The sequence below is a fragment of the Moschus berezovskii genome, chromosome 12 (genome assembly GCF_049115385.1).
Source record: "Moschus berezovskii isolate FMDL1 chromosome 12, NW_MosBer_1.0, whole genome shotgun sequence".
Classification (NCBI taxonomy): Eukaryota; Metazoa; Chordata; class Mammalia; order Artiodactyla; family Moschidae; genus Moschus; species Moschus berezovskii.
In genome coordinates this window covers 67,617,139-67,627,458 of record NC_142471.1, presented here as the reverse complement: position 1 = coordinate 67,627,458, position 10,320 = coordinate 67,617,139, and the positions used below count along the sequence as shown (strand labels likewise).

Genomic DNA, 10,320 nt, shown 5'->3' with positions numbered 1-10,320 from the left:
ATCTGCCACACTCATCTTTTTTGAAAAACAAACAAAAAATTTTTTAATTTTTTTCTTTGGGTTTGTACAAGAAATTTACAATGTGAAAAATATACAAGTGAAAAACGAGGCCAAAAATCTGGGTGTGGGGAGGGGCCACTTGGTCACAAACACAAATAAACATTTCTGAGTTCTTCCTTTGGTCTGACTATAGCCCCCTCTCCCCAGGAGAGGGGGTGCAGAGCTGGGACCTGGGGATCAGACCCCAGTCCCAGCCCTGTCCCCCAAAATGGGCAGGGTTGGGGGCAGGCACATCTGGAACAGCTGGCGCTATCTGGCTCGCTCTGGCTTTGGGATGGTGGGGAGAATGTGGAGATGAGGGGGCCCCTTCCTTTTCTGAGCCCCCTGGCTGAGTGGGTTGGGAGCACTGGGGGTGTGTGGGGTTGGCAAAGTAGCAATGGCAGTATTTGGGGAGTGAATGAAATAGGTCGAGTGAGTAGGAGCCGTTGGGTGACAGTGAACATGGGGGCCTTCAGGGAGTCTGATCCAAGTCATCGGGCAGCCCTGAGTCCTTGGCAGAGGCCCAGAGGCCTGCATCCCAGGGACTAAAGGCCCTTGGGCCCTCAGACTTTGGGGTCCTCGGTGGATCTGAGGCTACTGCCTGCTTTCAGTAGACCTCTGTGCAGAGGAGGGTGCCAAGGCCCTAGATTTCGGTGGCAGTGATCTCCTCCAGGCAGATGCATGGCGCTGGCTCCGCCAGGCCCAGGTCCGCGAGTTCCCGGGCCTCCAGCTCCAGACTGAGCTGCTGCAGCTCCTGCTCCAGCTGCCGGTTACGTCGGTACATCTGGATGTAGTTGTGCTGCAGCTGCTTCTGGTAGCGGATCACCTGCTCCTTCTCTGCCTGCCAGGCCAGCCGCTCTCCCTCGAAGCTGTCCCGCTGCTCCTCACCTCGCCGCCGCTCCCGCTGGAGCTCCGCCCGGAGCCGCTCTACCTGGGCCCGCAGGCTGCCCCCAACCCCGGCGGCGGCCCGCTGTGCCTTGGCTTCATCACTCTCTGCCAGGAGGAATGGGTCAGCGGCGGCAGGTGGCACAGGGGGTTCCCGGAGTCCAGCCGCCTCGCTGTCCAGCTGCCCAGCCTTCTCCCGCAGCCGCTCAGCCTCTTGACGGTGCCGCTGCAGCTCCTGGGAACAGGCCTCCAGCTCCAGTTCCCGCGTTCGGGCCGCCTCCTGGAGGCCCCGTGCCCGGCCCTCACTGACCCGAAGCGCTGCCCGGGCCTCCCGCAGTGCCACGCGCAGGGCCACCAGCTCGCTGCCCTTCTGTACCAGCTCTGCCTGAGATTCCTTCAGTTGCTGCTTCAGCAGGGAGATCTCACCTGACTTCTGACACACCTAGGGGTGGGAGACAGTTGGAAAAGATGGTGAGAAGGTTCTCCCAGGTGGCCAGGCCCTGACATCAAGCTGGGCATTTGGGGAGAGGCAGTTTGATCACTGTACCTATTTTACAGATGAAGACACTGAGGCAGCTATTCATTGGCTAAGGTGGAATATAGACCCAGATCTTCTGGTTTCAAAGCTGGGGTTTTTAAACCATCATGAAGCACCAGTTCATGCGGGTTTGGCAGGAGTGGAAGCAGCAGAAGGCAGTGCCTGCATTTCCAGTTGGGAGGCACTACAGTATCTTGGTGAAAAGCACAGACACTAGAGCCAGATTGCCTGGTTCAGATCTCAGCTCCGCCACTGACTAGGTGTTATCTCAGGCTCCATCCCTTCTGGGTCTCATTCTCCTCACCAATGAAATGAGGGTGTGAACAGCACCCAATTCACAGGGTTATTACAAGAATTAGATGATACTCTACGTTACATGCTTCGAGTAACAGTACCTGTCAAGGAGTAAGCACTACATTCTCATCCTTATTATTGGTGGGAAGGCAGTGGATGGGAACGTCACTGGCTACCTGAGCACTGAGAGCAGAGTCATGAGGAGACCGAATGTGGAGGCCCCCAAGGAGACCCATACCCAGAAAGGGAGGTCAGAGGGGGGGGCTCATCTCACAAAGGTGAGGAAGGGGAGGCCCTCTGGGGATGGCATGTGAGGGGATGAGGCTGGGTCCCTCCTTTCAAGGCTTACGCCCTCACTGAAGGCCCTGCTCCCTGCCCCTCCTGCTACAGCTCACCTCCCACTTGGTCTCCTCCAGCCGTGGCCCGAGCTCCCGCTGCTCCCGCTCGAAGGCAGCGCAGCGCCGCTCCAGCTGCTCGCGTTCCTGTAGCAGCTGCGCGAAGTCGTCCTGCAGCTGCCGCTTCTCCTGCTGCAGCTGGAACACCTGAAGCTGCAGCAGCTGTTGGGCCCGCTGGGCCCGCTGGGCCACGCCGTCCTCTCGCAGAACCTCTCGCTCACGGGGCCAGTGCCGCTGCCGCTCCTCGTATGCCTGCGGGCGAGAGGGCAGGCCTGGGTCCTGGAGGCTCCCCCACACCTCGAACCCTGGCCACCCCCAGTGCCCCAGTCACCTACTGCCCTGGTGGCCCACTGTCCTGGGCTCAGGGAAGATGGATTCAACAGCGACAATAATTAGGATACCAACAGTAACAACTACTTTTATGAAAAGAAGGACAACAATAGCAAGCATGTGGGTGGCACTTCCCAGGGGCCAGGCATTGATCTAAGCACTTTACACCCTTCGCCCTGCTTAATCCTCAATGATAACCCTGAGACCAGGAATATCCCCGTTTATGGTGAGGAAACTGAGGCTCAGTACAACTGAGTAACGTGCTCAAGTCTGAAAGACAGTATATGGTGGTGCCGTGTCAACCATTCTAGAGTTTAAGCCAGACAGCTGGGGTGGGGATTGGGGTCACCAGCCCAACACCTGCCTCTTAGCAGACAGAAATGCGTCTTGTATGCCCAGCACCTGTGGAGGTCCTGCCATGCCACCCCCGTCACTGCCACTGACCACACCTGGCACACGGTCACCTCACTCTCGTCCAGACTGTCCCGCAGCTGCTGCAGCTCTGCCTCCCGGTCTCGGAGCTTTCCTTCCAGGACACAGTGCAGCAGGGCCTCGTCCGAAGGGGGTGGAGGGGGTGGGGGCGGTGGTGGGGAGCGTTCCCCACAAGAGCTGCTGTCAGGGGAGGCCCGGGGACCGCTGCCCAAGAGCCCCCCAGCCATGCGACCCCCCAGGGAGCCTGTGCTCTTGCTGGAGGAAGATCGGCCACTGTCTGAGTGGGAGGGCCCGGTGGGGGCTCCTCGGGCTGGTCCCTGCAGGGCACCCCGCCCAGGGCCGTGGGAGGGCAGGTGCCCGCCTGGGGAGTTGGTAGCCGGTTCGGCACCCCCGGTGCTGTAAGTGGGCAAGCTGGACAATGAGTTTCGGCCGGAGTCAGAAAGAGTCCCCGATGGGCAGCCGCTGGCCCAGCCACTCAGTATCAGGGGTTTGTCGGCAGCCGAGGAGGAGGAGGAAGAGGAGGAGGAGGCCGGACCCCCGAACAGCTGCGTTAGGCTGCCTTGGCTCCCCGACGGTCCGGTGGCCCGAGGACCCAGGAAGCTAGGTAGGGATGGTACCCCTCGAGGTTTGGGCAGCACTGGCTTGAAGGCTGTTGGGCGGATCACAATTTTCTCCATGTTCTGAAATGAGGTGCCATTTGACAATGGGGATGAGCCGCCCAATCTCTTGAAGCCCTTATCTTCCCTGCCCTCCCATCCAGGGTCCCCACTCCCCATATAGTAATAACAATTGCTACACTGGCTGAGGGCCTCCTGTGTCAGCTTTACTTACGTCAGGCAAATTAAAATGTACCTCAGGTCATTACAAAATCCATGCAACCAAAATATTATCACTATCACATACATAGATGAGGAAATGGAGGCTGAGGGAGTTACAGGCCTTGCTCAAATGCAAACACACAGTAGTTATATAAAACAGTATTTCTAAGAAGCTAACTTTTATTGAGTACCTATTATGTGCCAGGCACTAGGCTAAACACTTTACACATATTATTAGATTTAATTCTCACAACAATCCTATGAGAGTTGACCTGTTACCTCCATTTTACAAACACAGAAACTGAGGCTCAGAAAGGTTAAATGAGTTCCCTGAGTGAGGTAGAGCTGGGATGAGAACCCAAGTCTGGTGAATCTGGAGCCCATACTCCTTCCTATAAATAGGTCTCCAAATTTCAGCTTCTCCAGGGGACCTCTGATTCCACCCAGACCTTCAAAGGAAGGGCTGGTCCTCACCTTCTCTAGCTTTCCAGAGACAGGGATGAGCTTTGGTGGGGGACCACGGAGGTGGGCATTGCGTGCCCGCTGCTCTCGGGCATCTTCAAGGTCACTGCTTGGGCTGGGGGGTGACTCTGTCCGGAAGTCCTCGTTGATGTAGGTAAAGTTGGTACCAGGGACAGCCTTCCTGGGGGGCACAGCTGGGCACAGTGGCTCCTGTGCCTCGTAGCCACCCCGCAGCAGCCCATCCTGCTGGCGGAAGAAGGTGGGTCCAGGGGGACCATGGTGGCGAGGAGGAGCCGGCCCCCCAGGGCAGGGCCGGCCTGAGATGAGGCTGCTCACGCTGCCCATGGCTGGAGCTTGTGGGGCAGTAGCGGCCTCAGGAGCGGGTTCCAGGGGCACTGGCAGTGTCTGCACAATGGCCATGGCAGCAGAGGCTCAGGCCTGGCCAAGGGCCTCCAGGGAAACCTGTGAGCAGGGAAGTGGCATCAGAGTCTCTCCATCTTGGGCTCCCTCCCTGTATAAAGTCCCGAGTCCCTCCTGGTCCTTAGTCTCAGGTCAAACAGTCCACCCGACATCAGTGAAAAGCACTGATGTCCTCCCCCTGACACATCCCCTCTTGCGTCCTGGCAAGAACCTCCATCCTCCCTGGGCCCCAGACCACTGCCTAATTCTGGTCTGAATAGGGCTAAGGACTGAATCTCTCAAGCAGGGATGATGAGGGAATGGGGGTCCCACAGAGGCCAGGAATCAGGGAGGGAGCCCTCTGTACCAGCTCCCGGCACTGGTCCCTCGTCCCCTGGGACAGGTGGACTCATTAGATGCAGTCTGGGCAAACTCAGGGGTGCAGTCAGCAACTCAAATGGTAATTAGGGAACAAAGAGCTAAGGCCAGGCAGTGCCCAGCCTCACCCAGCTGGGCCTCAGTTTCTCCCAGACAGAGAGGCGGCAAGGGTGGAGCTGGTCAAACAAGAACCAGAGCTCTTAGGGAGCCCACAGGTGCCCTCTGGGGTCTCCTGCCTCCCAGAGGTGGATGTAGGCTCATGCCTATTTCCATGACAATTCCTAGCCTCACCGTATCCAATCAGTCAGGCCTAAAGAAGCCTCCACAGGCCCACTGCCAACCTCTATGAAACCTTTTAGCTTTCGACATTCCCCAGAGTAACTCCAAAGGGATGAGAATAGAGGCTCTACCATCACCTCTGGCAGCTGCTCCAGGGAAGAGGGCTCCACCTCCCCAGGCCCTGCTCCTTCCTGGAAAGGGATAGCAAGCCTCCATCCGGAACTCCCTCCCCAGTCCTGAGGCTGAAGACCAGGGCTCAGGCATCTGCTGAAGTCATCATGCAGAGCGGGGGCCAAGAAGTGGACAGAGAACTGCGTAGGAGTAGGAGTGTATGCATTTTACTTATTTGCGCGTGTGAAACCGTGCACAAGCACGTGAACATGAGCACTGTGTGTGAAAAAAAAAACATGAGTGTGTGTGAGTACATGTATGTTTGGATAGATGTGTCAACACATTCAGATGTATACATTCATCTATACATGAACTCATATGGGCATACTTTACAAAAATCTGTGCAGCTCTCTCAGAAAGTATGTGAAAATTACAAATGCATACATTAGTGAATCTGTGATATATGAGTGTGACTGACTATGTCAGAGAATGGTTTGATGTCCATTCATATATACATGAGTTTATGTATCCTACACAAGTGTGTGAACAGGAAATAGTGCACAAGCGTGTGCAGAGTGTTGTGTGTGCATGTGAGAGGGTGAGAGTCTGGGTGGCACGCAGGGCCGAATGGGTGAGTGGGAGCCTGGTTTTTGTCACTCACTGGAGTGTGTGGAGAGGAGAGACACATTATTCTTCGCTTGATCTGCTCTCCTTCATTCTTGCTTGTGTTCCGTTAAGTCCACCCTCCCCCACCTCCCTGCTCAAGTCAAAAGATCTGGAGGAAGGTGTCCAGACTGAGGGAGGAGGAGCTGGGAGCCAGGGGTGGGGGGTGACTGGAGCCCTCGGAGCAGGGGTGGGGACTGAGTCCACCCCACAAGTGCCAGTCCTGAGCAAAGCCCCCTCCTCTGCCCTCTCCCAGACCATCCAGGGCACGCAGGAAACCCTGGGGAAGGGGCTTCCCCTCAGGGCCCAGGAGGGCTGGCATCTCGGTGTTTCCCCACTTCAGTGAGCGCAGAGAAAGTGGGAACTGAGGGGAGGAGACAGAGAGATTCAGACAGGGACCCAAAAGACAAGAGACAAAGCCGAAGAGCGGCTCCAGGGTCAGGCGGGCCCAGTGAGCCGGGGTCCCTGCGAAGCCAGGGGCCCCTAAACCGAGAAGAGGCGCTGAGCGGGGCCCTGAGAGCCAGACACCCACGGAGCCAAAGCCAGGCGCCTGGAAAGCCAGGCCCAGCCAGCCCGGCTCCCGCTCTTGGAGCCCGAGAGAAAAGGAGGGGCAAGTGGAGGCTCCATTTTGAGAAATGCGTTTGTGGCTGTGGGAAGGGAACCCCTTGCACTCCCCAACATCCTCGAGAAACCGCTCCGGTACAGCACACACTGCCCTGCTCAGTGGGCCGGGGGCGGTTGAGGGCTGGATCCAGCCGGGGCCCGAGGGAGATCTGGCCGAGGTCCGAGTTTCCCACAGACCTGTTTTGGGGGCAGAGGAGTTCGGGAAAGTCTCCCCCTCACCAAACTCCAGGACCATCCAGCCGGATCAAGTCTGGGATCACGAGTTTCCATTACGAGACAGGAAGCCGGGAGCCCCCAATCCGCCCTCCGGAGTTCACCCCCCTCCTTCCGCCTCTTCCAGAAAGTGGGGGCAGCTGTGGAATGCCGCCTCCCCACGGGACCTCCGCCGCGCAGAAGTTGGGGGCGCCCCCGGGTCGCCTCCCATCCCCGGCCCCCCCTCACCTCCACCGCGCCGCTCCATGCTCAGCCCCGGGCCGCCCCCAGCGCTCCACAGGCGCGCCGCTCGGCTCCAGCCTGCCGCGCGCGGCCACTCGGAGCGGCCCGGCCCGACCCGGCCCCGCCTCCGCGGCGCCCCCGGCCCGGCCCGGCCCCCGCCCGGCCCAAGTGGGCGGTGCAGCGCGGGGGAGGGTCCGAGGGGTGACCCCGCCCCCGGGGCGCGGACACGCGCAGGCACCCGGCGTCACGCGTGTCCGGCGGGGCGCACGCTGGAGCTACGCAGCGGGACTCAGATCCCCTCCCTCCGAGGCGCGATGGCTGTGTGTCTGGGGCTCGGTCGGCTCAGCACTAGGCGGCGGCGGGTCACCCTCTACCCCTACTTGGGCCCCGGGGCCAGCGGCAGCTGGTCATTGTTCGAGCACAAAGGGCCAGGCGCCGAGGCGGCCGCCCTTCCCCCTTCGCTCCTCTAGTCGATGCCTCACCCCCAGGCACACTCTCCGGCTTCAGAGTCCAGAGAGGGAGGTTGAGAGTCACCTGCCCCCAACTCTGGGACCTACGTCCCGGCACAAGTCGGGGGGCGACGCTTGGTGGGTGCCTGCCCCACCCCCAGCGGCCTGCAGAAGGCACGCTAGGATTTGCGGAGGCGGCGCCACCTGGCGGCCCGTTCGGAGAACACACTCAGCCACCCCCAACCTTGGGGGGCCCCTACCCTTCTCCCCAGTGCTGCACTTCCTCTCCGGAGAGCCCAGGCCTTCCTCGAGCGCGGTTCTTTGCTCCCCAATCTTCCCTCAGAGTCATTTGCTAAGAGGTCAATGCTCAGAGAGAGACGTCCCCTGGGCCCCCAAAAGTCACCCCAGTGGGTGAGCTGGTCCAAACCTACAGGCCAAGCTTACGCCAGCCTCACAGCAGACAACGTTCCACTGTCTTCTCAGGGTCAGGGATACTCTCACCCTCTGGCAAACAACACAATCTAAACACCCACACGACCTTTCCCACATTCAGTCTCAGACACAATCACTCAGTCTGTCTGGTCCATCAGAAGGTTCCATAGCCCTTCTTTCCATAATCAGGCCAACCCACAGAGATACACTCGGTGTCACGGCTAGTTGTCCACAAGCTTTCACAGCTCGAGTTCCTTTGCACCCAGTCACAAACTTGAATATACTTGCCTCCCAAGCATTTTTCACACCATGACAGTCTTTTTCACAGTCTTAAAGACAACTTCTTAAACATACACGTCTATTTCACAAACATTTTATCACACAGACTTTCCCATAGGGGTGACCTAGCCAGGTCAGCTGATGCCTACATCCCTGGGCAAGGACAGCCTCCTGTCCCCTAACCCCGCCCCCCAGAACTAAGGCCTGCCAGAGCTCCTCTGCCCCAGGAAGGAGCATTCCCCCACCACCACCACCCTTCCAGGCCGCAGCCTGGCGGGCTCTCAGCTCTATTTTTAGCTTCATGGAAAGAGTTGTTTTCTTTCTTTTTCCCTGGAAAGGGAAACAAAGCCCAGCCACCCTCAGGCTCACCCTAGACCCTCTTGCCTCACAAGTACAGACTGAGCCCCACCCCCATAGAGACCCCCTCTTCTGGCCTTGCCCTGATCCCAGCCTCCTGGGGCACCAGGAGCCTCCTCCCCTTTCTGGCAGCCTGCCCAGAAGCTCAGGCAGCAGCTGGGCTCAGCGTGTGTGTAGAGGTGGGGGGTGGGGTGGGGGGGGAAGAGGGAGGCCGAGGGCCGCTGCCCACTCTCATTCTCTGGGGGGGAGGGGGCCGTGGGAGGGGCCCCCTTCTACCAGAGGGAGATAGGCCCACTCTGGTACAGCGGTGATGTGTACAGTCATGCATCCTCTGGGGAAGGGGGACTCCCACTCTTGCGTGAGTGGGCTTTCTGCTCCTACTTTGAGGGGAGGAGCTCCCAGTTCCGCAAAGCGGGGTGTAGTAAGAAAGGGGACCCACAGGCGCTCGCGCAGCCGCTCCCCGGGGCTGGAGGTCCCGGGCGGAGGCTGCTGTACACTGCCATGCAGAATTGCGCCCCCCTCGCGTACCTTCAAGAATGGGGGCAACATGTTCCGGAGAAGGAAGGTGAGGAGCCCAGGTAACCAACCCTCCCAGTCCAACAGTCTCTTGTCCTCCTGCGCTACCCCAACTCCAGGGGGAGTTGTGCTGCCATTCCTGGGGAAGGGCTTATCCCCTCCAGGTGGAGAATGGAATACAGCCCCGCAAGGTATCTTTCAAACTCGCGTAGTACGGGGAAGGGAGGTTCCGGCCGCGAGGCTCCCCCTGTACAGCACACGGGTCTGCGGAGCGATCACGTGCTCAACGCCTGTTTACGTCTTAGTCTTCACCTGCGGGCTGCAGGGAAGCCGGAACCTCCGGAGGCGCCCCACCTGGCCCGCCCCCGTCCGCGGTCGCTGGGTGGCCTTTTTCTCCCACCCTCGTCAAGTACGCGACGGCAGCACACCCTGCCCGCTGGGGGTCCGCGCGGGCCAGCGGCGCTGATCCGCCAACAGCAAGCGAAACTCACTGGGCGCGTCCGCCCCGCAGTGCACGTGTATTCGGGTGTCTCCAGTACGCGCGTGGGTCTGTGTGCACGCGTGTGTGCGCCCGTCGGTGTGAGTTTTCGTGTAGGTTCCCTGTTCAGACTCTTCGCCCGCGGCCCCTGGACTGAAGACCCGTCTCTTCATCCCAATCTCCCGCTTCCCGGGATCGGGAAAGTTCACTCCGGGGCGGGGGTGTGCAGGAGGAGAGAGTTCCTACACCGCCGCGGCGCCCCTACTCACTCACCCAGCGCTACCTGAACCGCCGTTCCAGCTCCCGCCCGGCTCCTGATCCAGGGCCGGCGCCTCCTGGCTGGAGATCCGCCGGCTCCCCAGCGCGCTTGGCCCGGGCTTGGTGGAGGGGGCGGGGCGGCTGAAGCCGCGCCCCCGACCAAGGCAAGGGAGTGGTCTGCCCAGCACCCCCTCAGCAGCCGATCTGGTACCCTGCCAGGCAGTGTCGCGACGGTGGCCCAAGACTACCCCTCGGACTTCTGACTTCGCAGCTTCTGGAACTGGCTTTTGATCTAGGAAGTGTCCAGCGGCGCCACAGCTAAGCTACCTGGCTGCCCTAACCAAGTTGGCTATAGGGCTTTACTGCCACCATCCTCTGGTCTGTAGGGAGCCCAGCCTGGTCCACTCTCAGCCCACTCCCCAGACACAGGGAAAATCCCTGGGAAGCATACAAAGAAGGCTCCTATTTC

At 59.7% G+C, this 10,320-nt stretch overlaps 1 protein-coding gene across 6 annotated transcripts; it reads right to left on the bottom strand.

Moving 5' to 3' along the window:
* Window positions 1–14: 14 nt before the first annotated feature.
* Window positions 15–10,019, bottom strand: LZTS2 (leucine zipper tumor suppressor 2). Of its 6 annotated transcripts, none has more exons than XM_055424843.2 (5): window positions 9,867–10,019; window positions 4,206–4,655; window positions 2,931–3,593; window positions 2,152–2,403; window positions 15–1,366 (listed from the first exon to the last, which is right to left on the bottom strand). In XM_055424843.2, the coding sequence occupies exons 2-5, from the start codon at window positions 4,611–4,613 to the stop codon at window positions 683–685; spliced, it is 2,007 nt and encodes a 668-aa protein (XP_055280818.2). In that variant the 5' UTR covers window positions 4,614–4,655; window positions 9,867–10,019; the 3' UTR covers window positions 15–682. The 6 variants fall into 6 exon arrangements, with proteins under 6 accessions (XP_055280818.2, XP_088698397.1, XP_055280819.2 ...); XM_088842271.1 differs by lacking the exon at window positions 9,867–10,019 and adding an exon at window positions 9,607–9,843; XM_055424844.2 differs by lacking the exon at window positions 9,867–10,019 and adding an exon at window positions 9,128–9,489.
* Window positions 10,020–10,320: the final 301 nt, after the last annotated feature.